The 27,121-nt window shown below is 40.6% G+C and overlaps 1 protein-coding gene across 1 annotated transcript; it reads left to right on the top strand.

Moving 5' to 3' along the window:
* ctnnbip1 (catenin, beta interacting protein 1) lies at positions 1-27,121 on the top strand. The gene is made up of 4 exons (XM_047380678.1): positions 1-150; positions 11,301-11,415; positions 12,957-13,047; positions 24,465-27,121. The coding sequence occupies exons 2-4, from the start codon at positions 11,320-11,322 to the stop codon at positions 24,521-24,523; spliced, it is 246 nt and encodes an 81-aa protein (XP_047236634.1). The 5' UTR covers positions 1-150; positions 11,301-11,319; the 3' UTR covers positions 24,524-27,121.

Raw genomic sequence — 27,121 nt, 5'->3', positions numbered from 1 at the left:
TGTAGCTCCAGCCGCGGAGTCTGCTGGTTGATCCAGTCCGCCGTAGCGCTGCCGACTGGAGGGATGTGACCCCGGAAAAGGACGCCCTGCTAATACAAAAACACCCCATTCAAACAGATCACACACGAAAGTAAAGCTGGAACAGGAGGGGTAAGCACGACTCTGTTGTTTTCTTGACTAGTTGTAGATTATCAGAGGGTTTATTTTTTTAGTTTGAACGGCGGCGCTCAGACTTGTGGCGTCGCAGCGGCACCTGGATGCTGTTTGCACCCGCTGGAACTTCATTCAGGCTTTTGTCTGGGGCATGCTAGGCGAGCTAGCTTGGCTGGCTAGCTCTGCGTCTCGGCTTTCGTTCCTCTTCAAATGAATTGTCAGTTCATATTAAAACGCGGATGACTTATAACTGCTTAGGGCATCTGGTTCTATATGTTGCAACTCGGGATATAGCTATAAAACCGTGTGGAGAAAGCTGTAAAAGGTTGGCTGCTTGCTAACGGAGCTACAGTTTAAACTGCCTGCGTCCCGCAACATGACAAGAACCGTTCAGTCATTTCTGAGCATTACTGATGCATGAAACACAATTCATGTTTCCTATAGCTGTGGCTTTATATTTTCTGCCAAGAAATATATTTAAAGTACATTTTCTCTAAATCACTTATATTGTTTCACTTGACAATAACTGTAATACACCTACTGATCGCCTACATGATAATACAAACACCCACAAGACAAGCAGTCAACAAGGATGTTGTACATATAGTTTATTATTTCATATGTTTTTATTTTATTTTTTATCTTTAAGTTAGATCCACAAATACCCCTCTTAAGAGATTTTCTATTTTTGAACGCAGCCATAGCTCCATTGTGCCACCCTGCCTTTTACAGTGTCTGCTGCTCCCTCCCCACTTGCCCAGTATCTGACAGCCCTTTTAGTGGCAAAGCTGGCTCCCTGTTGGCAGCCGGACATTGATGAGTGCTGCAGCCAGCAGGTGTCAGGGCTTGGTCATGGGCAAACACTGAATCCCCCTGGCAACTGGCACACTTAGTCATGTACCACAGCATGTTAAGCCTGTCTTAGTTTGCACATTCTCCTAGCTATTTGGATTTTGGAGGAAAGATTAGGACCGCTTGCCTCTTTACGCTCCCTAAGGGGACATCATCAGCTGCCTGCGTGCAGTAGATAGCGGAGGGGGGAACGGCTGGTCTATCGTGCAAAATCACTTGCTCTGTTTTTGGTCCCAGTCTTGTTACCAGGTCGGCATTAACCTGGTCGTGAAAAGGACCAGGCTGTCATCATCTTACACTTGATGTTTTCACACCCAGTGGAGAGGATATAACTCCCCAAATGACTTTCAAATCGTTTTAATAATTTTAGTGAATCATACTCGTTTGTTGTTTTTGTTCCTTTTCGCGTTTCCAGATATACAAGCTATCCTTATTTCCTTGTCTCTTATTCACGGCCTCCTATATTATATTGTTCCAGAAACATAGAACATGTATAGCTGTTTGTAATCAGAATTTTATGCCTCGCTTTGATGCTGCTGCTTTTGAAAATCCTGCTGCCACACCCCCAAGGGACCAGCTTAAGGCAGCGGCTTCTGTTTTTTTGGTCCTTTGAGGGACCCTGAGGAGTGAGCATAGATGCTCTGTGATCATAGACCAGATGAGATGGTTTTTTTCACAGGGTTTCTATGGAGCCTGGAAAAGTATGAAATAGTGTATAATATTAATTAGTATTAAGCAGTACTAGGTCTGAATGAGTATGGAAAAATATGTGTTTTTTCATCTCTTATTCGCAGTGCCCTATTCGTTCATTTAGCCATCCATCCAGCCATCCATTTGTCTGACTGTGTGATTATCGGTCCATCCATTCACCCCTCTCTTCATCCATTTAGGCATCTATTCACCTATCCATTCATTTGTCTATCTATTTATGCATCCATCTAATGATTTTTCTAAAATATGTATTTACATCCATCTAGCTGTCATGTATCAATCAGTTTTGCCGTCAATCCATCCAATGGCCTTTCCAATATCTATCTTTATTTCCATCTATCCTGCTTTCAGTGATCCATCCATCCATCCATGTATCTTCCAGGTTTTAAATCATATCCATCATCCACCCATCCTTTCTGGGGTTTTTCATCTATATTTAAAACCTGATCACAATAGAAATTGAATGCCTGAGGTATTGGCTAAAAACGGTGTGAATTGATGGCAGTCTACTGTGGCTCAATCAGTGGTGGTTCTGCTGTTACACTGAGGCAATAATGAGCAAATTACAAATCCACACGCTTAGAAACCCATCTATGAAGGGACTTTGTTTAGTCCTGCTGGATTGTTTGATTTTATGCACCACATGGTGACTACAATACACGGCCTACTTATCAATAATGTTTTCACAATCTAGTTTATCACCATTGTCCCAAATTCTGTCACCATTGTTGTAAGCCCCCTACATGAGCAGAGATAGCTGAATACAGACAGTCAGCAGGTCCTTGTCAGAGCTCTTCTTGCCTGTGGTGTCTGCTGGGCACGCTTGGCATGGTGGTATTTGTGGACCAAAACTGGTTTGACTTCAAGGAAGTCTATGTGTCGAGTGCCAGGTTAGAGATTTATTACCGGTCCCTAATAAGGGTTATTTGGCTCGATATGAATTTTTAGATGAGTATTTAATTAAAGAACGAATGCCCTTTATTGCATTAACAGTTGTCACCTTCTACTGAGCTTCTTGTTGATGGTCTTTTAGTCCATTCCCTCCTTGTGTAGTCTTGTCACTGAGGTCCGTTAACAGCTCTTTACTCATGGCCTAGGTGGTTTGGAGACACCAATGGAGGAAACAGGTTCTATAGGCAGGGTTGATTGTTACACAAAGAGTTGAGATCAGGAGAATGAGTGGTCGATTAATTAAATGTGATCTGTGGGAGCCAGAATTTTGAGAGACAATGCTTTAAGCTCATGAGACAAGACGATACACACGATTATTTTTAAGACTTTTTATCACAAATAAAGCTCTTAGGAATAACAAATAGTTTGAAAAACAAGTCAGACCAGTTTTGTGGCGTAAGATCTCATTAAACCCTTATGTGGGGGATAATCGTATGTTTCACTTAAGGACATGCATATCAATATTTTATTTTATATTATGGTGAATTTTCTGGATGTTTGGTCATATTTTATCTCTACATTCAAATGAAACTACTCTAAATATTTGAGACCTGTTTTCCCAAGTTATCAAACTTACAAACTCAGCTTGGGGTCGAACAATATTTCTCCCATGTGTTCATGTGGAAACGGTGATAGAGCAACACGAGTTATTCCCAGTATAAGAAGCCATTTTTGCTGTTTAGTTTATTGAAGTGTCATTGGAGTGCAGTGACAAATCTTCCTTTTTTTTAAACCTTTTATTAATAAAATCATTGACTTAAAAATGAGGTGTGTGTGTGTGTGTGTGTGTGTGTGTGTGTGTGTGTGTGTGTGTGTGTGTGTGTGTGTGTGTGTGTGTGTGTGTGTGTGTGCGCGCTTGCAGTGGCACAGCTGCTCTGCAGAACCAGGGCAGGCTGATCAGCTGGCAGCCACACTGTCCTTATGGCCTACTAATGTTTCTTACACATTGGCTCAGGACGTCGGAGCAGCTCATGATTGAATTCAAGTTATTTTTTGCTCTCAGTTTTTTCCTATCTGCTGAAGCCATCAGACTGTTCGAGTCATATTGCAGGACTCTCGTGCTTGCTGTAGGAATGTGATTTTTAAACTGGAAGTTGTGCATCGTATGAGCATCATGCAACCAGTCGCTGCAGACCAGCGTTTCTGCAACTATTTCTGCGCTCTCTGGCAGTCTCTGGCCTCCTTGACCTTCTGTAAATGTGTGAGCATATCACATTGCATAATGTGATAAAAGAAAACCCTTGTTGCACTTTGTAACCTGTCCGGAACTGTTTTTTTTTCCAATTAACGATAAAGTTAGGATGATTACATATCTCTAGTTAGGATGACTCAAAGTTAGCCACTTTTACTCTCAGTAAGATGTTTAGGAGAAATTCAGAGGAAGCTAAATCTATTGGAAATTATATTTTCTACAGTCTCCTATTCATATTGGACGCCACCAAACCCTGTAAATAACATCCTGATTGAGATTAAGCTTTCAACATGGGCATGGTCTGGTTACCCGTGTCAAGACATAGTGAGATTTTCAAAGGTTACATTTTCAGAGCTGCTCTTATTTTCTTTCATGGTGTTGCTTCGGTTCAAAGGTTTTTTTTTTTATTTTATGCCAGAGACTCTCCCAGAGCGAGCAGGATTTTGTTTAACCGCATGGAGTAACACAGTGCTGCCCCACTACCTCATGCTGCTGCACACTATCAGTCAGCTGGCTGAAAGATGGGTGACTGTGCAAATAATCAAATTTATTATTTAATTTTAATTATGTCTCCAAGCAACATATTGTCCAAAACTGAGTAAGTTGTTTTTATATTACTGTTTCACGCAAAATAAACCCTTTATGAGCAGAAGAGAGTAACAGAACAAAAAAAACGACAGACAAAGAAAAAAGTGAGAGAAATCCGAGTTACAAAGTTATATTGTATGTATTAACAGTGTTTAATGTTTTTATTGCTTTTTTTATTGTTAAGTCTGAAATTGTATCTAGGTACAGTGTTAGATCCTTTACAAAGAGGTCAAAAAGCGGTTTCCTCTTCATTGATTTATACTTAAGAATCTGAAACTTTGCAAGAAACAGAATCACATTGATGAGAAATGTTTTCGATAGCGCGTACAGCCATTTTTGGTGTTACGTGAAGTGTTTTTTCTCTCTTTTGTTACATTTCCACTGGTTATCAATCACACTGCCCCCTGTGTTTTCTGAAAATACTGCAGCAACATCAGCAGAAGGTATAAACCCTTACAGGGCTTGTTCAGGCTCGTGTGCCCTCAGCTGAATTTGGTGGAGTATATTATGCTTAAATTTAAATACAAGTATAGGTTATTTCAGTATATAAAAATTCTAAATGTACTACTGTTACTTTGAGTTACCATACTATAATAATCTAATAGCCCTTTTCCATTAGTACCAACTCTACACAGTCTTGTTTTCTATCACAATTGCGTTCCACCTCAATGTAGGAGTGGTTGTCATAGCAAAGCGGCCCGAAGTCTGAAAAGTAAGGTGACTGGATTTGTATGCAACGCAAACACAGTTTAACAGTGGAGGACTTGGAAGCAATATTTAACCTGCTGCTCAGTCTATGGCTTTTAGTCAGACTCAGAGTGAAAGAAGAGAGCCAGGGGAGGCTGCGGGCGGCCAGATGAAGCACAGATAAGTACAGCAGAAAGAGGGAACCAGAGCGACTCACCATTATCCTCTGTCTTCATCTAGGACTCTGAGGTCTTGGAGTCAAATGTTTCTGGCGGTGCCATGAACCCGTTTCAAAACCCGGGGAGACCGGGCTTTTTAGGTGGTGGCTCCAAGGCTCTGGAACACTCTGCCGCTGTTCCTATGCTCCACAGACTCTTTTTGGAAATGACTAAAGATATTTAGATTCAGAAATGGCTTTGCTTAATGCGTTTTGTGTTTTAATCACTTTGCCTTTGTGAATCACTTTATGATGTATATGTATGTTAAAGGTTTTACTTTTTTACATTACTTACCATTATCCATCATGGAATCCAGTAATGCAATGGCTGAGTTGAGGCCGCTCTTCCTCCCATTGCTCAACGGTCAGTGCCCGGATGTAGCGTCCATTTAGGCGAACCACTTCCATTTTTTGGGTTCGAACCACTCCAGGCGTTGGGGTCCTTGATGGTCCAGTAATCGCTTTTAAGTGTTTTAATCTTCTCCCGACATTGCTTCGTGTTCGCTGGAACTTGTGAGCAGCCGTCAATGGAGTTGTCGTAGTGATGCTGCCCCCCTAGCCAATCAGTGACCCGCAGTCTTCTGATGTCGCGATTTCGGCCTAACTTGGCTAAATAAAGGGGCTGGTACCAAGTAACTCCTACTAAGGGAAAATCCTAAAAACTGAGTTTAGCCGTTCTGATTAGGTACTAGTGGAAAAGGGCCAAATAAAGGCTCAGGCCTTCTTATAACCACCGTCTGTCATGGAGCATGACAGATTTGGAAAGGTTTGAGCCAAGGTGAGCTATATTTAGCATCTGAGAGAAAGGCCTTTAATTAAAAGTTAGCGAGGTACACTCGAAGAGATTTACATGCATGTGTAATTAAATTGCACTGTACGGTTGTGTCAAAATCAGCAAATTATCCATTTACTGGTTTAACCAGCAGGAAACTCAGAAATCTTTGTTTTCTGTTGGCCATTTATAACACTTTGTGGCACTATTGGACTTTACTTTTTCAAATTAGACAGACAGGACGTGAGGTGGTCAAAGGGGTTCATGCAGCAGAGGTCTCCGGGTCAGCACTCAAACCTGGCACAGCTCCGTGGAGGACTAGGGCCTCCATATATGGGTGGGTCGCTCACTCTACGCCAAACACTGCGCTCCAAATCTGATCTTTTAACATCAAAATTTAAAAACCGTTTTGAAAAGAAAACAAAAAGGTTTGTCTTTTTTTTTTTTTTAAGTATTGACATTGTTGTGTCTGAGCTTTAAAAAAAAAAGAGAAATTATTTATTCCATCCAAACTGTAACTGTTGCATCCCTAAAGATTAAAATTAGGTAAAAAATCTACTCTTAATGCTTACATTACATTATGTTTATAAAAAACCCAATCTCAGTGCTGACCAGAGGTATTGCTGTTCTTAGCTTGGTTCTGCAGCCCGTGATATCTTCATGAAATAAGGGGTCTGTCCAACTTCACATTACTGACAATGTCGGCAGAGAGAAAGCAGGGAGCGGGTTGTCTCAGAGGGATTAGACCTGGATCAGCATTAAAGAAAGCCTTTGATTATGCCTGAAATATTACCCCGTTTGAGTCGAGGCTGGCTGAGTGTCCCTCGGGGGATTAATGCAGAGCAATCCCACCTCTAGATGCTAACCTTGGGAACACACAAAGGAGTCCGATAGGATCCTGATTGGGTACTTAAAGGGTTGTAAGACATGAGCTATAATAACAAGCCTCTGGATGGAGTCGGTAGATTGTGTTTAGATGCTTTTCTTTGCTTTTTTAAAGAATTCCTGACAAAAACAATTCTATCTGCAATTATTTTAAATTTGCATAAGTCTCAGTTGGTATCTTCTCCATTGAGTACGTACATGTAAATAATTATTTTTTTTTACTATAGATGCATAGCTATGTTTAGATCATAATTACAGTCTTTGTAAATTTTTGTAATGAAACAAGACATTTCAGACCCAAGGTTTAAAGAAGTGGTTGCAGTGAAAAACAGGCCCAGATGGTCGTTTGGAGGGTTGCTGTCCAAGTGTTTCTATAAGGAGTGCTTCTTTCATGAGATGAGCAAATGATGCCAATCCAGTGCTCATTTGCATCTTTGCATCCGAGTATTACCAGTAGCTCAGAAAAAGATGAAGCGTATAAAACAAACCTTGGAGTGGAGCTTATTCTCCATGACATCAGCGGAGGTTGAGTCCAACAATAGACACATATTATGATGATGACATTTCTCTACAGTCATGCAGTACCTTTTTATTTTTGGGTAAACTTTCTCACTGTATGCTTTTGTTCCTCTTTTTTTATTGCTGTGAAGGAACGGCACTTTTAGGGCTGGTTAAAAATAAAACCTGCAGCACTCAAAGTAGAAGCCTGGGTGGACATGATGCTAAATATGGAATTTCAAGCTTCAAAAGCAAACCTCTGTGGATTTGTAAACCTTTGTCATAAAAGCAATATGTTGTTTTTTTTTTTATACTGGTGAGTTGTGGAGTGAACTGCTTTCATGTTCAAAGAAAGGCATGGAAATCATTTTCCAGATAAGAAAACATGTATTATATATGGAGTTTTGGTGTGCAGCGTTCTCCACTTTTATTGGCATTCTTAAAAAAAGAAGATTCATCTTATTATTGCAGTAAAACTCTGCAAGACAGAGATATATTTGGAAAAAATATAAAATAGGCATTTATTGATGCTCCTATAGAAACAAAAGTGGAAAGTTAGTTCAAGCAGCTAACGGAACAATTCCCAGTCAGTTGTGGTTTATCGCAAGAGGGCTAATTCTAATCACGATCATTTTATTTTTACGCAATAAGTTAGGACTGCGCTACATCTGAAAAACATGCAATGTGTGGCTTTATTGCACACCTAGATGTCAGATACAGAGTATTCTAATCAGATCCTGGAAAAAAAATAAAATCATGATTTTTATTACAGCGACATCTTTTTATATAAAAACTAGCACCAGTTTCTCATCGGCTTTACCAGAACATCCCAATTCCCTCTTAAAACAGTTTCTGCTGCATTAAACAGCAAGCATCACCAAATATACTGCTGCTATTTAGAGCATAAATGCGTGGTATAAGCAGCTAACATTTATTGCAGCCCAACCACTTCTTTGCGATATTGATATTGCATACACTGATATTTCAATAACGAAGAATTGGTGATATAGTCAGCCTCCCTAATAGCAATAAACAATGTTATAACTGTCCGTCACTAGTTAAAACATACAGCAAGAGGGATCTTTGACCGCACTTCTATGCATCATCTCTCTAGATCAGTGGTGCCTAACTTCAGTCCTCATGACCTACTACCTAAGTTTAGATGCGTCTTTTATCCAGAGCACATGAATCAAATGAATGGCTCTTTACCAGATCTCTGCAGAGCTGAATGACTGCTGATGAGGAACATCAGTCATTTGATTTGAGGATGTTGGAAAGGGGATGCTTCTTAAAGTTGACATTGAGTCTCAAGGTCTGGAGTTGGGAACCCCTGCATTAGATCATCTAAAGATCATCAATCTGGAGCGTAAGATGACAATGAATGAAGGTTGAGTTCATGTCTGAAGATCTTGGATCAGTATCCTGCCTAAAGACCCAGTGGCAAGCGATTTCAGAATAGGCCACCATATAGTATTTATTTAACATGTCCTGGCTTTAGGAGGAGAGACAGGCCCACAGCATCGCAGATCCGCCATCGCACAGCTCCTCTTTTAGATTAAATTTGTGGCTGAAAAGTTGAATTTTGGCCTTATCTGACCAACACGCATTAGTCCATGTAAAGTCTCTGTAAAGTTTAGCAAACACCATGTGGTGGTCCTACCACCACAAAGGTAGTAGGACAAAGGGCTTTTCTCAGCATGCCTCTAAAACAACTGGTTGACATGTAGATGGTGTTGGATGATTGTTGGGGAGAGTCTTTGCTGCATTTATGTAACTTATGAGCCTGATCACTGTGCATGGTGGCAAGATATGTATATGGGTCCTGGTCAAGCCATGTGGCCAGTGGCTAAAACAAATGGGCGTCGGTCATGTTGTATATATTTATACCACAAGTTCCTAGACACCAATTATCCAAAAAAAGTGAAGTATAAATTGAAAAGCTTAAGTCACATTTATTTTATAGGGATTGTTAAGTGTGCCAGTAAGTATAACACCAGTGATTTTGTTAATATATAGTTTTTATGGGACGTGAATAAATATAGAGCGTGCCTTTTTATAAAGATCTTTATACAGGACAACTCATTAAGCAGAGTAATTATACTCGTCCTCCTCATCCTCTGTCTTCTATCCTGTTATTTAGAGTGACCGTCTGATTCACACCTATTGGTGCTCCTGAGTTTCATTCAGTCTCCATACGACACAACTCTGCATGGAGTACGAAATCTCCAATTTGTCTGAAGTGTGGCGCCGGAGACCTGATCAAAAGTGTTACTCAGGCTGATCTAAAGACACCACCGCCATCGACCACCCCCCCTCCTTACACCATCCGCCAACATCCTCCCTTCATCTCTACCCCCACCCAAACTCATTCACCCACCACCACCGCCTCGAATCCCCTGAAGGTTTACTGAGCAGCTAAACTGACACCAGAGAGCTTTCTATCTTATGTCCGTCTTCCTTTGAGTCTTCAGCAGCTCTCCAATTAAACCGTGAGCAACGCCCAGGTTGAGGCGAGTAACTGATTCGTTCTTGTTCAGTTAGTTGCTTATGGTCAGATTCTATGCTACAAATGTCAACTGAAGGTTGCTCCAGTTATAGATGCTGTAGCTAGAAGCATGATCTCCAGCTGCTCTGATCTGGGTGATTTCACTGCCTCACTGAGACGACCAAACAGCCTCTAGTGGCCAGCAGGACTTCCCTTCTTCCCCTCTCTTGTGGGTTCTGGAAAAGACTGATGATGAGCCAGCTCCTCAATTAATGATAACCCTGCATCAAACGACCTGTCAGCATGCATTTGTGGACCTTTGTACAGATAAGAGGCCAATATAAATTTCCAGAACTATCATCATTCTCTGATTTCCTCAGGCTTTGTTTTATTAAATATCCTTAGGGGAGAAAAAATCCTGACATGCATTCTGATATTCTCTCTCTTTTTAAATCCTAATTTGAATATAATGGGTTTATTTGCCTGTTTTGGTATTTCTATTAGCAAATTTAAGCTGGATATCCAGCCGTGGGCATTGGTTTCTCTTGTTGGTACATTGTGAGATCAAATGTGACCTTGATGTGTTTATACGTGATCACAGCATAACCTTTCCCTTTTTATCAGCTTTGGCAGCTCCCTTTATCGCCTGCTTCAGCCTCTACCCTCTGTTTTTTTTTTCCCCTCCCTATCGCCTATATTCTGCATCTCTGCAGACTGGCAGCAAAAATAGGTCAGAGGCAGGAGTGAGATCTGTGTGAAAACTACCTCGCAATATTAATGAAGTGGTGATGCGCCAAACCTGCACTGCGCTGTGACCGTACTGAAACAGGTCCACTGATAAGAGCCCGTGCAAAGGAGGTTGGACGGGTTGCTCGCCGAGGCTTTCATGTGTTCACACTCACGCTTCTGCATCCATGTGCACAAGTTTTAAACCACACTTGTGGTTTCAAAGAGCCAGACCTTCTTGTAATCATTTAAAATGGTCTCGATCAACGGATCTGTAGGTTTCCTGAGGAAGTTTTTTCTTTGTGCTTTTAAATCAGTTTTTGTCCAGCCCTTTTAAAACAGCATGACCGCATTAAGTGCAAAACAACTTAAAGAAAATGTGGGAAGTGAGCTAAAGTACCTGAAATATTTTGTACAGCATATGAGCAGCAGCTGAAAGTCCTGATCTAGTCTAACCTAATTTAGCCTGACTGTGCGGCTGAAACATCCCACCGTTTCACATTTTTAACTCTTAGTTGCAACGTTAATGTAAACTGGATCTGCGGCAGAGTTTGTGTAACACTGATGGTTTTTGTGTCACCAGAGCCACAGGAGCAGAGGGGATGAACCGCGAGGAGGCGCCGGGGAAGTCTCCAGAAGACATGTACATCCAACAGAAAGTGCGGGTCCTGCTCATGCTTAAAAAAATGGGTTCAAATGTAAGTACTGTGACTGGACCAACAAGCTGGTTTTCACATGTTAGGTTTAAAGCAAATGGGCTCCTATTCTGCTGTCATATACTTGCATACAGTATTCATTATTTATTTATTTTCTTTTGGCTTTTTGTTACATTCACAAACTTTGATGTATTTCATTATGATTTTATTTATTTGACCAGCACCAAATAGAGTCTTATTATGAAATTACAGGAAAACGATAGATGGTTTTCAAAGTGTTTTACAAATAAAATCTGAAAAGTGTGGTGTGCTTTTGGATTTAGCCCACTTGACTCTGGTATCCCTAAAAAAACAAAAAAATCCAGCTAATTGCAGAGGTCACCTGATAATCCCATCTGCATTTAATTCAGTCTCCGTATAAAGCCATCTGATTTTTGGAGGCCACAGAGATTTGTTATGGAACATTTATGAACAAGCAGTGGCATGAAGACTAAGGAACACAGCAGACAGGTCAGGGAGGAAGTCGTGCGAACATCTCACAAAGCACCATTTAATCTATCATCTAAAAACACTGTATATTATACAGCTGCAAACCTATTAGACACCTTTTATTAGAAACCTATTAGTCCACCTAAAATTACAGGGCGGGCAACGAAGCATTGGTCTGAAAAGCAGCCAAGAGGTTGATGGCAACTATGGAAGAGCTGCAGAGACCCACAGTTCTAGTGAGAAGGTCTGTGGACAGGGTGGCTGTTAATCATGCACGCCACAAATCAGGCCATTATGGAGTGGCAATAATAAAGTCACTGGTAAAAGAAAACCATATGCAGTCCTGTGTGCAGTTTCCCTCAAGCCACGTAGGGGACACAGAAAACATGTAGAAAAACATGTTCAAGAAAATTGAACTTGTTGGACTACACGCTAAACACTTTGTGTGATGGAAAACAAACACTACACATCACCCTTAACACACAATCCCATGATGACACATGGTGGCAGCATCATGCTTTTTGGATATTATTTTTTTTCAGTAGGGACAGGGAAGCTGATGAGAGTTAATGGAAAGATGGATGGAGTTAAATACTGAACAATCCTGGAAAATAACCTGTCGGAGGCTGCAGAAGACTTAAGACTGGTTGTGTTCATAATTATGCAGCAATTTAGGTTGGTCAACACATAAAATCCCATTAAAGTACTAATATGTGGTTGTAACGTGACAAAATGTGAAAACGTTCGAGAGGTCTGAATACTTGCTGTACATCCAGATTTACACTGTGACCACTTTATCATTTAGAACCAGTTACCAGAAACCTTTCAGACTTGGTAACAATAAGTGACTTTTATTGTAGAGTCAGAATACTTCTTAATATTTCTGTGATCATAAGAAATGTAAAGAACAGCAGTGGACCAGAAAGTAAAGAGGCAGAGCAAAATAATCTATTGAGAAAATGGATGTGCAGACCAAATATGGATTAATTATTGGGTACAGTAACAGGTTACCTGTCATTGGGAGCAGAGTTTCTGCCTGTTTGTTTTTGTTTTAGGCGTCCTAAAACGGTTTTACTCTGTTTATTGTTTCTCAGCTTACGCCGAGTGAAGAGGCTTTTCTCCGGAGTTACGCAGGTGTGGTCCACAGTCAGATGAGCCAGCTACCGCAGCACAATATAGACCAGGGTAAGACTGGAGCACACACACCCACACACCTCATAAAGTCAGTAATAATTACGTTAGAAAGTTACCAGCTCATTTAGCTTTTTTTTTTTTTTTTAATGCTTATTTTTAGGCATTTCTTCCCCATGTGTAATAAAAACACAGTAAAAGATTACCACTCCCACATGCTGGAGACCTGCTGCTCTGGTTAATCTAAAAACAAGGGAAAAATCCCTCCACACACCTCATGCTCAAAGAGTGCACCATTCAGCAGAGCGTACGGGTCGCCTGACTGCATGGGAACGACTGAGCCGCACACCAGCGCGTTGAGGTTACAAAACGCGTGCACCACTGGGAACAGGAGGAGCTCAGGAAGAGCAAAACGCTTGTCACTGTCATTTCACTCGTTCTTTATCAGAACCTACTGTTGTACTTTACACTGTAAACCAAATCACCACTCGGCTTCGTTGTTGGATTCACCAACATTCATTGTTTTTCAGAGGAGTTCACTGGACTGCACTGTTGAGCTTCTTCTTCCATCTACTGGTTACTCAAGGTTGAACCACAAGATGGCGCTGCATTAAAGCAGTAATATAAGTGCAGAGGCACTGCAGTCCTCTGAGAAAACAGCAGAAAATTGTAGATTTTTCTCTTCACCTAGACTTCGAGTCCGATAAACGTGTATTAGACAGAGCCCTGCTGTGGTAAACCTGCTGGACTCAGGTCCTGCTTTCCTCTTTATGATTGTCACCCCTCAGGGGGCATTAGAAACAGAAAATTGCCTATAACGTCTTGAAGTGTTAGGTCGGTGTCCTTGTCTGTGTCCTTCCTCTGTAATGAAACAATCAGTGCCAGTGAAATGTAGAGATGATCTCTCTTTGTTATGCCTTCATAAGAGATGCAGTTACAGCTGTGTGGGTTTCATTATAGCCTCACGTTTGTTCATTAACTAACAGAACATGAAGCATGGCATCGCTTCAAGTGGTTTATGGCATCTATAAAAAAACTCATCAGTCATAAGTACACAGATGTTCTGATGCAGAGCCTTGTGCCTTTGCTTTGTCAACAGAGCCAGAACAGTTCTTATAAGTTATGAAGTGATATGAGTGGTGAAAGAAGAGAACAGACACAATGAACGTCCTCTGTGTGCCCATGAATTATTCGTCGTCTAGAACTTGTCCGAGGTATTGCGGTTAGGTATTACGAACACGGCGGAGAGGTAATCTGTTTTTAATATTCAAGGCTGCACAAAGGACATGGTTTGCTATGTGTTAGCAAGCCTGAGAGTCTTTGACATGATTTGATTAGATTTAGTGTGAGGAGGTTTCCTTTTTTTTCCCGTTTACACTTAATAATGATAGCATGTTAAAGGGCAACTCACACAATAAACGTCAAACAGTAAGTTACTGATCATTTTAAACATTAAATAAAAACTTTAGGCATGAAGTTACCTATTCTGTCCTGGTTTTAATATACCAAGGTCTACTTCATGTTGTCGTATGCAGCAGCTGCTCCATCAATGTTCTTCTGTTTCAGTCCAGCAGCAGAGTGTTTATTGGTGGTCTGTCAGAAATTAATCAGGCTGTTAGCAGCAGAGGACCAGATGCCTTGTAGTGTTGTACATAAATGCATTCTGATTGGACATTCTTGTTTGGTGTTAAAATAAATGAATAATTTTGATCTAAACTAGGTTATTTTTTTTACCTTAAACTCTGCATAGCTCATTCTGATTGAACTTGCTGCTTTTCCTTCTTTTTGGGAGGGAACAGCTGCAGTAAACTATAAGACTTGAAGGATTACATATTAGCTACTCCATACACCAAATGAATATCAATATTAAACCTTGAGGGCAAGATGTTTTCTGCCATGCATAGGGGCCCAGTCAGACTGTTACACATCAATCCACTCTCATTCACTTTCTGGAGATAAGGTTGTAGAAATACCAGAACCAGTAGGGAAACCCAGCATTGTTCTTTAGTTCGTACTGGGGGATCCCGAGGCATTCCCAGGGTAGAAGGGATTTGTATAGTCCCTTGAGTGGGTTTTGGGTCTCCCTCTGGGTCTCCTTCCTGTGAACCTCCATATTTTTTTGTGACACAGAGGCTAAAGTTCACAGAGAGTCGTTGGGTCTTTGTGTAATGATAGCAAAAAAATTGATATCATCATAGCAGAACCAGTATTGAAATGTTTTTTCCTGATATTGTGCAGCTGTGATCACAGTCATTAAATGTTATGACCTTGATTTTTCTTAAACAAAAAGGCTAATTTTATTCCCACTCCACTCTGTTTGTTGAGTGCAACATCATACATACATCAGCAGATTTTGTTGCCACACATTGGTCTTTCAAAACAATCATGATGGTTAAAGCTGCCGTGATGGATTAGCCGGGTTTTAAAACTTTCTTTTGACGTTTTCAGAGACTTTAAATGAGAGTGCTTCTAGTTAGCTGATGATGAAGAGAGGGTTTGATCAATGATCACACCGCAAAAACAAAGTTGTCGTGAATTTATTTGAAGCTGCTGAATGCACTTTATGACATTTTCTGCTGTTTTTTATTGTCTGAATAAATGTTTGAGGAAACTTTTAGTCAAGACTTTGGGCTCACGTGTGATTAACACGTTGCAGATGTGTTTGAACGTGCAACAGACCATGTCAGTTTCCCAGCTGGCTGTTTTAAGTGAATAATGTTATTCTAACAGTGCATAACACTTAACCCAGATAAAATACAGGGGTTGGACAATGAAACTGAAACACCTGTCATTTTAGTGTGGGAGGTTTCATGGCTAAATTGGACCAGCCTGGTAGCCAGTCTTCATTGATTGCACATTGCACCAGTAAGAGCAGAGTGTGAAGGTTCAATTAGCAGGGTAAGAGCACAGTTTTGCTCAAAATATTGAAATGCACACAACATTATGGGTGACATACCAGAGTTCAAAAGAGGACAAATTGTTGGTGCACGTCTTGCTGGCGCATCTGTGACCAAGACAGCAAGTCTTTGTGATGTATCAAGAGCCATGGTATCCAGGGTAATGTTAGCATACCACCAAGAAGGATGAACCACATCCAACAGGATTAACTGTGGACGCAAGAGGAAGCTGTCTGAAAGGGATGTTCGGGTGCTAACCCCGATTGTATCCAAAAAACATAAAACCACGGCTGCCCAAATCACGGCAGAATTAAATGTGCACCTCAATTCTCCTGTTTCCACCAGAACTGTCCGTCGGGAGCTCCACAGGGTCAATATACACGGCCGGGCTGCTATAGCCTAACCTTTGGTCACTCATGCCAATGCCAAACGTCGGTTTCAATGGTGCAAGGAGAGCAAACCTTGCGCTGTGGACAATGTGAAACATGTATTGTTCTCTGATGAGTCCACCTTTACTGTTTTCCCCACATCCGGGAGAGTTACGGTGTGGAGAAGCCCCAAAGAAGCGTACCACCCAGACTGTTGCATGCCCAGAGTGAAGCATGGGGGTGGATCAGTGATGGTTTGGGCTGCCATATCATGGCATTCCCTTGGCCCAATACTTGTGCTAGATGGGCGCGTCACTGCCAAGGACTACCGAACCATTCTTGAGGACCATGTGCATCCAATGGTTCAAACATTGTATCCTGAAGGCGGTGCCATGTATCAGGATGACAATGCACCAATACACACAGCAAGACTGGTGAAAGATTGGTTTGATGAACATGAAAGTGAAGTTGAACATCTCCCATGGCCTGCACAGTCACCAGATCTAAATATTATTGAGCCACTTTGGGGTGTTTTGGAGGAGCGAGTCAAGAAACGTTTTCCTCCACCAGTATCACGTAGTGACCTGGTCACTATCCTGCAAGAAGAATGGCTTAAAATCCCTCTGACCACTGTGCAGGACTTGTATATGTCATTCCCAAGACGAATTGACGCTGTATTGGCCCCAAAAGGAGGCCCTACACCATAATAATAAATTATTGTGGTCTAAAACCAGGTGTTTCAGTTTCATTGTCCAACCCCTGTAGATAACGCAGACAGCTAATACATTTGATATGTATGCTACAGTAGAAATGATTTAATTGTAACATTTTCTTTTCTTTTGAGTTACAGCCATACCTAAAAAGAGTATTTTTTTGTTTAAATTCAGTTCTGCCTTATTTTCACTCCTTTTTGACATTCACAACTTGCTGTATAGTGTTTTATTCCCTAATCTGTCTTAAGTCTCTTTTTTTTTTTACATTTTTTGTGGGAAGCAATAAATGTCAACTGTTAAAACAAATAAACAAAACAAAATAATTTTTTAGATTTTTGGAGGAAAATGGTTGACAGATGAGATCAATTAGCAACCCTGTTGTTGATGAATAAACCTGAACTATTTCACGTTGGTTGCTGTCTACGCTGAGGAGCAGCAGCTCCATTTTAGTTCGCAGCAGTGAGACGCAGAGTTAATACCAGAAAAATACGAGCATGTTGAGGCAGGATGCCCTCTTAAAAGCACAGTCGAGTTGTCTCAGGAATGAGCCGAGCTGCTGATTGATGTCTGAAAATATACATCCTAGTTCTTTGTGTCAGTTGAGGAAATTATAATGAGAAAATTATTTTGTATTCTCTTAATCTATTCAGAACTACAATTTCTCACCCGTTCTGTTCAGTCAGACTCTGATTAAAAGTCAGCTGCCATTCTGTCTATGGGTTGCTAAATTTGCGTCTCAGAATATTTTAATTGGCTAATTAGCATAGATGCAAAAACAAAAAATGTTTAGCAATTTTAATTATGCCGAGGAGGATTTATCAGCCAAGACGCTGGGATTTTCTTTATTCAGCTGCTTTGTTCTGGATTCTTAATGCTTCAGCCTTGCAGGACCCTGTATTCTTTGTATAAACATTGTTATTATGATGGGTACAGCGTAAACTCACTAAATGAGGCTGGTTTTAGTGTAAATTAGTTCATTCTTGACTAATATGACTGTGTTGGTATTTTTAAGTGGATGAAGACACAAAGGCACAGAAATTCTGTTGCTCAGTGATGGCAGTGTTTTCTTTGTAATCTGGCTGCTGCTGTTTTAATTTACCGTTTGTTTTTATGACAGCTTTGTGGTGTTTGCATTTATTTACACGCACACAGAGACAACATTTGTAGAACCCGTGTTGTCTGACGGAACGAGGCTACTAACCTCTCTCTTAAGGATGGTGGAGGGCTTCGACGAATGAGAAGAGGAACGTTGCCAAAGAAACATCGGTCATCCCTGGAAACCTTGAGGAGTTTCCTTGAGGGCTTTGGGGTTGTGCTACATCCACAGATCAGGGCAACATAAATCAAGAGGACACTAATTACAAAGCCCGAACGTCGTGTCCCTTTATTTCACTCAGTGTCGTCATTCAATACAAAAATATGGTTATAGTCATTTAAGACCACGCTGCAGTTACAGTTATGTTTCTTAGATTCCTATTAAAGCAGTTCTTAAACCGACCTTTTCAAGTGGATGGCATTCCACACGGAGCAAAGACGTCTCCTTTTGTTTGACTTCCCTACTAAGTCTTAAGTAAGATGATAATTTATTTAAACATTTCAGTGGTTGATTAAAATGATCACTAATACAACCAAATGAATCCAAATTTTTGTACATTTATAATAAATGTGTCTAATTATATAGCATTTAAATAGGTCAAGTAAAATATCTAATGTGGCAGAAGGTTCAGTTTAGTCATTTTATTTATATTGTTTAGTATTCGTGTTCAAGCTCAAAGATCTCAACTTAGGTGCATGTGTCGTTTCTGAAATAGGAATAAATTTGTAATTACCTTTTCATTTTGTCTTATTTTCACCAATACAGAACAGGACAGAATAGGGTCATCGTTTTTTGTGTCGATTACTTTGGCCTTGACTTCATGAAAGTACAATTGCTTTTGTTTTTGCTTTTCTTTGTCACACTTAAGTGTTTAAGATCATTAAATACATTTTGATATCAGAGATGACCTGTGTAAGTGCAGAACACAAGTGATAAGTCTACAGTTTTATTCATCAGGTGATGATTTAATCATGTATTAGGTACGATAATCTCTTTGGAAAGCTGAGCTTAGTTGTACCAGCCACACCAAGACACATTAAGTAGGCTAAAAGATCTGAAAAAGCGACAGATTTTCTGATCTAAAGAAATTCAAAAACCGATAAGAAACATAGTCACTGGTATCTTTCAGTGTGAAAAGGGTAAAAAGGGCATTTTCTAAGGCTCTGGTACTTCAGCAAACCACAGTGAGATCCATAATCCACAAACACAGGAGACATGGAACAGGATGGAACCTTCCTAGGAGAAGCTGGCCTGCCAGAATCACTCCAAGAGTGCATCGACTCATCCAAGAGGTCACATAACAACCTAGAACAACATCTGTACACCTGCTGAAAACTAACACATAATTTCAGAAAAAGTTAAACATGGTGGTAGTGTGATGGAGTGGAGCTGCTTGCTGCTCCAGGATCTGGATCAGTTGCTGCAATTGAACCATAAATTCTGCTTTCATGCAGAATTCTCCTGAAGGAGAATGTCCAGCCATCCTGCTGTGACCTTGAGCTTAAGTTCACTTGGTTTATGCAACAGGACAATAATCCAAAGCACAAGAAGAAGTCATAATCTGAATGGCAAAAAAAAAAAATCAAGCTTCTAATGTGGCCTAGTCAAAGTCTAAATTAAAATCTTTTTGAGATGGCATGTCCCTTGATAGTAATATATATCAATGGGTATGACATTCATTGGGAAAAGCCCTTTAATGCAGATTAATTAAAACTATTCTGACAGGAAGAATGGACCAACATTCCTCCACAGTGATTTGAAAGACTCAGTTATCTCAAAAATGTAATGGCAGACACAAGCAGCTATTTAGGTGTTTCACATAGAGCCAGATTGGTTTAGATAGGTTTTCATCCAAAACAAATCATAATTTAAAAACTGTGATTTGTATTTACTACTTTTATTATTATTTGTTTGATGACCTGAAGTATTTTACACACGACAAAACAGAAGAAATCAGGATCAGAAAATACTTTATTGCTATGTAATGTTTCACATCTACGAGGGATTTGCTTTGGCGGTAAGGTGCTACACATAATCAAACATACAGCTGACATAAATGAGTACCCTGGTTTGAATCATACTCTGGGTCCCTCAGCCAGACACTTAGCCCCTCAATGCTCCCCGGACGCCGTACAATGGCAGCCCACTTCTGAAAATCTAAAGAGTCTCGCACCTTTTCACGGCAGCACTGTTTGTGGCCATTAGACTTGTCAATTCCCACTGCTTATTCTCTTACCTGTTGCATTGTCACAGTTAACCTGAAACCAGTCTGTGCACTGCTGATTTAAAGAATAGCAATTGGGTCTTCAATCTCCTATGTGTCATTATTACCAGCCATTCTTGCATTAGTTTGGTGTGGAGGGCTTTAGATCGCAGGTGAGTGGTCATCTGAATACATATAACATTATTACCCTTATAAGATATCACGACTATGTAGGTATGTTGTGTGGATTATGGTTCAGTCTTTGGACACTGTGCTTATGTAGACCCATTGTTAGTGTTGTCCCTCACACCAACCCCTTGTAGTCTTCCAGTCCTCCCAACATGCTGTTCTCAGCAGGTTTATCCCCTTAGCTGAGCCTGCACAGATTGTGACCTTAAAAGCTGCTAGTGCTGCATCACTGCAACACCCAGAGTCATCATCCAGATGCTTCTCTGCTTTTCTCTGTCTGGAAAGACAGACAGGACACACTTGGTACCTCTCACTTCAAACAGGCTCCCTTTGAGCTTATTAAAAGATTTCTTCTCCTTCGAGGTTTCACCAAAGCTTTTAAGTTGCTTTGTTAATTTCAAGCAAACCACATATTGATTAATGCTGCCTCAGACGTGTAAAGAAAGACTCCATGTTCTTGTTGTTCCTGATGCTGATACCCTGAAGCTAGGATATCAGCAAAAATTACCTACTTTTGATCTCTCATACATTTTATTGTATAAAACTGAAGAAATTAAATTATCTAACAAGAATCTATGATTCTGTAAGAAGTTTGCCCAATTTCTGTTGTAAATCGAAATAATTTTCTGCCTCATGATCCATTTTTAAAGCCTCAGGGTCAGTTTTTTTTATTCTATAGAGGGATTTTTATAGGGCATGTCAGGTAATGGCCTATTGTTGCTATTTTTGAGCAGATCCACCCTCTCAGGTCGTTCTGTTCACCTCCGTCTGGCAGGGCGAGGTGAGGAGGGGATCAGCCTGAGGCAGATGGGAAGGAGAGAGAGAACAGCCAAAAGCAGAGCTGCAACAAAGCTCACCAAAAGCCGCCTGCGCGCTTGTACGCAGCGGCACCGGCGCAGCCTGATTTTTATCTGCTGCTAGGCAACAGCGTCGAGGGACTTGGCGTTTCCATCTTGTTGGCTAGGGCTTGTTGCTGTGTGTGCATGTATTCTCTGAGAGCGTGTGTTGGTATCAGGGCGAGGTCTGAACATGATTCTCAGGCGCTGTGTTCAGATTTAGCTCAGCCTCTGGAGGTATTTTGAGAGAATATCTGTCGGTTTCTGGCTCAAGTTGCTCTTTGCCCTTGGCCTAAACTGTCTGTTACGGAGAGGACAAGATGTTCTCACAAGCACTGCACAATTCAGATGGTTGCTTTTGTTCTATCAAACACCAGGGTTCTTATGGAGTCTGGAACGGTCTGGATGATTTTATCCCTTTTTCTATCATTTAAAATGTTCTCTTTCCTTTTTTGTGTTCTTTCTTTAGTCCATCCATGTCCTCCCTTCGTCATCTCCTTCCTTCTCTCCTTCCTTTCTTCCTTGTGTCCTTCCTTCTGTAATCCCTCCCTACCTCCCTTCTTCCCTTTCTTTCTTGATTATGTCCCTCTTTTCTTCCATGCTTGTCCTTGCTTTCTCTTTCATTTTCTTTCTTCCTTAACCTCCTTTCTTACTTATGTCCTACACAAGCGAGTTGCCTGCCTTCCTTCCTTTATTCCTTCCTTGCTTCTTTCTTTCTTTCAAGTTTTTACATGGATAATTTGTAGGAACCCTGAAATGGGTCCTAATATCGGCTGTTGTGCTGCAACCTGACCTCGGAGGCAGCAGTGAAGGTGACTGATGTACGCAGGTGCAAAATTGCTTCTGTGTTCTGACCAGATTAAATTATTTTGAAAGAAAAATGTGTTTTTTTGTAAAAGCGTGTCTTATACGCTTGATTTTGCTTAATTTTAAATTGTACCAAATGTATCCTAGAATAAATTTACCCGAGTGAAACACGAGGTCGTTTGTAGGGTTCTGTGATGTCTAATGAAGATAGTCCACTGTTTGTGGCAAACACATTTCGAGGCTCGCAGTCTCTTGGCCTACTTTCATATCTCTAATAATTAAACCTAATAAGCACACTTCAAAGCTACTGTGAAAGTTTTTTAAGCAACCAAACCGAGGGTGCTGTCAGAAATGCTTCCCAGCAGTTTGTAAAGGTGTTGATCTTGGTGTTAAACATACTTGAGACTGCAAGGTGTTTTATGTTATTTTATTTTATTTTTTTACATCAGTACACAGTGGTGCTGACAGTAGATTATCACATCTTTTCTCCTTCACTTGGTCTTTGTTTATTGACCAGAACCACACACTGTGTTCTTTTTAATCTGGTAAACAGTCTGGTAAAGTTTTTTCATTTAGATTGTGAGCACAAAGCTGAATAAATTGTGTTAAAACTATTTTCTTTTCTCTTATAAATGAATTTTTAGACAGCCCATTTCTCCTAACTAATGTCTAGAGACTGAAGTGCTGAAATTGGCTAATATTTGATTCTAATAGGAAGGAACAGCTGCACATTTACAATAACATTAAGTTCTTGGTGTATGTTGTATTTAATGGGATTCCAACACTTTCTGGAGAGGACAGCAGTGTTGGCAGGTGTACTTTACTCCATATAAATGGTTTAATTCATTGAGAAACAACTAAAGAATCACTGCTTCCTAAATAAAAGCCAGCGGACAGGTTTTATTGTGTATTTGACAGTAAGTCGAGTAAACACCAAGGAGGCTGTAATCATAATCTAGTGTAGCACAAAAGAAAGAGAAAATAAATACAACCATTCTCACATTAGAGAGCCTACTCTCTAAATGTTGCTTAGTGGTGATGATATCAGGTGAAACTGTGTTGTGTTGTATCAGACAGGCTTACACCTTAGGCTGCCACAGCTGAGGAGATTGAATGGCAGCGAAGCTTCAGATCTGGGCGTTATCAGGGCAGAGCTGGGATGCTGCTGTCAGCAGCCCACTCAGTGTGTTACCCCCCACCCAATCAGAGGACCGTGTGACTGCAGGCAGGGGGCTTAATGCTACAGGTGCATGCAGCAAGAGATACGTTTACCTGCATTCACCAAATGGATGTTCATAGTGGGGTGTTTGCTGTTCACAGCTGACTGGATTTAAAAAAGCCCACGTTTCACATGTCAAACTAGAGTTGGTGTCTGAGCAATACTTCACACAGTAACAGGTTTTTCAGCTGCAGTACATTTTGGTTGGCGGCTGAATCAACGAGGAGACGTGAACTTAAACAGTCACATCAAATGACGACTTTTTATAATGACTTTGAACCTGAAGCTGGACAGTTGTAGCCAACGTTAACCGGTGTTGGTGCTTGCAGAAACATGGCTGGCATTGAGGGGCGTTACGCCACCTACAGGGCTAGAGTGTGAGCATCGATGTTAATGGTAGAACTGAGAAAGATGCGATTCAGTGTGTTATATTTATTTCCCATGTTATCTGTTTCTGTAATTTATGATTCTAAATAAACCTTTTTAAAGTCCCACCATCAGTCTTTACACATTATTAAAAAATTACCAACTGTATTTAGCAGGCACTGTTGTCTGTGTCCTGTTTGTTTCCTCTCATCTCCAATTACTTCCTGCTGATGTCCCAAATGTGGAATTGCCGATATGGCAGACAAATGAAATAGATGCGTTAATGTACTTTTGGATAATTTTACAAATTATCATTTGAACAGTTTGTTCCAGTTGAATGGAAAGCAGCTTTACGTCTCTGGTGTCTTTCATCCTCAAGCTGAAGAACATCTAATAGAGGCCAGTCTGTGCAGGAACAAGATGGATGTAGCAAACGGCATCAGCATTTTTTAAATGCTCGTTTTAAAGTGGAAGCTCTGTTACAACAATGTTTCCACAATTCATTTCTCTAATTGACTCTTTACTCATCTTTCATCTTTGTCCTCCACACTCGGCTTTGAAGGCCAAAGATGGATCGACACATTGAAAAAACGAGACAAGGAGAATAATCTGAAACTGAATCGGTTACTCTCTTAATCGTTTATCTTTTGTAACAGAAGGAAACTCTCTAGCCTATTTACAATATTTTTCTCGTCATACTCACGGGTGCGTTTAAAGTTTTTTTTAAGGTCTGTTACTCCATTTTTATTATTTTTATTTATTTTTTTTGTATCTTAGGTGCAGAGGACGTGGTGATGGCGTTCTCGCGATCAGAGACAGAAGACCGACGACAGTGACCCAGGCCTCTACACAAAGACCCACTACCCCGCCCGGCACATGATCCACAACAACATCCAACTCCACAAACACAACACTGATGAGCTCAGGAGAAAAGGGGCGCCTGCAGGAGGCAGAGGAGGAGGAGGAGACGCACTACACACCGCCGCCGGGCTCTCCGCCCGGACTCTTTCATCCTGCCCCTTCCCCACACAAAGATGGCACAACGTCACCTGAGATGCACTCGAGCAGGTCACTGTGGGCTCCAGCCTTGGCGATAAGGCGATCTGTGAAAACACTCACAAATTGGATAATTGATGGGGTTTTTTGGGGTGGGGGGGGGACATAGAAGGTTGATTTTGTAACGTTCTGTTCGCGTCGAGGTGTTAGGCTATGTTACATGTTATGTCTGCTGCGGTCACTGAGGTGGACCTGTCAACAGCTGACTCGAAGCGAAGAAATTTCTAGTTTCCGGTCGAGCTGCAGAGGTGATAATTAATGGTGTTAGGAGAGAGATTTTACAAATATTTCTGCTTTTCAATGGCCTGCAGTTAGTTTTGGGTTTAGCTGTTGTGCTTTGTGTTGTTAAAGAGGGGCCTCATTCATTACGACCTTTCTGATGGAACAGCAGGTTTAGAGGTGCAGGCGTTACACCAGTGTCTCAGGATCCACGATGGGGCTCAGTTTTACTATTTACTATCTTATCTCATTCGGTCGCCCATAAGTTGGAGCTGGTTGTTTAAACATCAAACGTTTGCAGACATGATGCAGGAATAATTTCTTAAAAATTACCGCATGTTGCATGAAATCACATCGGTGTTTGAAGACATGATGCTTCTGTTAGCACGGTCTTGAATTTTATTTATTCTCTCTCCATATCAGATTATGGCCTGTTTATGGGGCCCGCTTTTTAGTTGCAAAATCCAGATAAGCTCATCCATAGCGAGGCATCGATCCCTGACCTTCATCCGCTGCTTCACTCGGCTCCATCCATGCCCCGGTCTCCAGTGTCGGGTGCAGCTGAATCACGCTCTGCTGCTGTCTGTTTTCTGAGAAGAAAAACAACGACGCCGAAGCGAATCATCGTATGATCTGTAGTATTTCTGACAAGGTGTCGGCAGGCTGATGGATCAGAGTATCCGTCGTTCGTGTTCGCAGTGTGAGGTAGTCTCCTGGATCAGTCATTGTCTGTTTATACATGGGGAAATACCTGAAGGTCTTTGTTTAAATCTGAATGTGTGCATGGAGAGTGTGTGCAGCATCTAAATCATGAGGCCCCATTTATTATTCATCTTTCTGCTGCTGCCTTCTTTATTTCCGTCAGTGTTTTTTTTTTATCATGAGGGATTTGTCAGAAATTGGAGACACTACCGGACATAATCAAATGAAACATGAAACACAGGTGTAAACATCCTTTCCATTGTTTGTTTTTTGACTCCTTGTGACAAGTAAAACTTTAATATAATAGTTGTTTTTTTTTATTGTACGTACAGCTGGAGACGTAGGAAGAATGACTTCCGTGTGCCAATCATGTTTTCTTAAAACAAACTGTGGATGTAATTTATTGTTTTCTGAATTGACGCATTTTTATTTTCACTAAATCAGGAATCGGGAGTCGCTCTCTAATTTAACCAGCAAGCAGCGGCTCGTTGTTCACACTAAATTCACACAAACTCTAACTTTTAACTAACTGTAATCAAACCCATGACGGGAAACATTAGAACGGTGTGCTGTTTTTAACCGTACTGTATCTCTTGCACTATTATCAGCGGGATATTTGTTTAAAAAAAAAGTTTTACTATCTAGCACAAAGATTATTTGTTTGATTCACTGCGGGGTGAAAAATGCGTTTGTAAATGTGTTTATTTCTTTGTCATTTACAAAAAATAAAAAACCAAGTTAAATCTTTAATCGATGCAGCTGGACTTTGAAAAGACGAGTATCTGTGTAACAACAAGGCGTATGTCCTTATTTAATTTGTTTTAAATCATGTCTGCCTCGTGGTTTTTCATGTTTATTCAGCCGTGTCGCGATGACCATTGTTTGTACCTTGGTGGTATTTGTGGAAGTTGTCAGTTTATTTTTTATTTTTTTATGTATGAGTGTTGTTGGCAATAAGTTCAAACTGAATGTCCTCAACAATCATTGCCATGTAAACAGCCAACAGGTCTGTGTCTGTATTTTATGTTTACTTTATTATAAAACATTCTTTATTTGTCTCTATGCATTATTTTTTTCTAAGGTGTCTTACTGTACATTGTACCCATCAGGGTTGTACTGTAGCCTTGGATCGAGTTATGAATGTCTAAGTGTGTGTGTGTGTGTGTGTGTGAGTGAGAGAGAGAGTAATATCCTCATTGAACTTAAAAACTCCCTGTTTTTGATTTTCAGCATGCTGTTAAGTGGAGGGCAGGAGTGTGTATCTACTTACTGTGACCTGATGTGGCTTAATTGTGCTTTTATTTTTGTTTTTTGTCTCGACCTTGTATTTTATTTTATTTTCCTTCCCAGTCTTCGTTGATTAGTTGGTTTCTTTTTGATTTTTGTATGGCTGCTGACCATACTGCCCTAATGCTTCCAAATCCAACTGAACCATTAAAGAACTTTTAAAAAGCAAA

Source organism: Girardinichthys multiradiatus, chromosome 1, assembly GCF_021462225.1.
Source record: "Girardinichthys multiradiatus isolate DD_20200921_A chromosome 1, DD_fGirMul_XY1, whole genome shotgun sequence".
Lineage (NCBI taxonomy): Eukaryota > Metazoa > Chordata > Actinopteri > Cyprinodontiformes > Goodeidae > Girardinichthys > Girardinichthys multiradiatus.
Note: the sequence above shows the minus strand (reverse complement) of the source record. Positions and strands in the feature narration are given on the sequence as shown.

What these genes read in the sequence shown, in the direction of transcription:
- ctnnbip1 (XM_047380678.1), top strand. Translation starts at nt 11,320, where the DNA reads ATGAACCGCGAGGAGGCGCCGGGGAAGTCTCCAGAAGACATGTACATC. An exon ending in TTAAAAAAATGGGTTCAAAT is followed by an intron (nt 11,416 to 12,956) that starts GTAAGTACTGTG and finishes ATTGTTTCTCAG; the next exon opens with CTTACGCCGAGTGAAGAGGC. An exon ending in GCAGCACAATATAGACCAGG is followed by an intron (nt 13,048 to 24,464) that starts GTAAGACTGGAG and finishes TTTGTATCTTAG; the next exon opens with GTGCAGAGGACGTGGTGATG.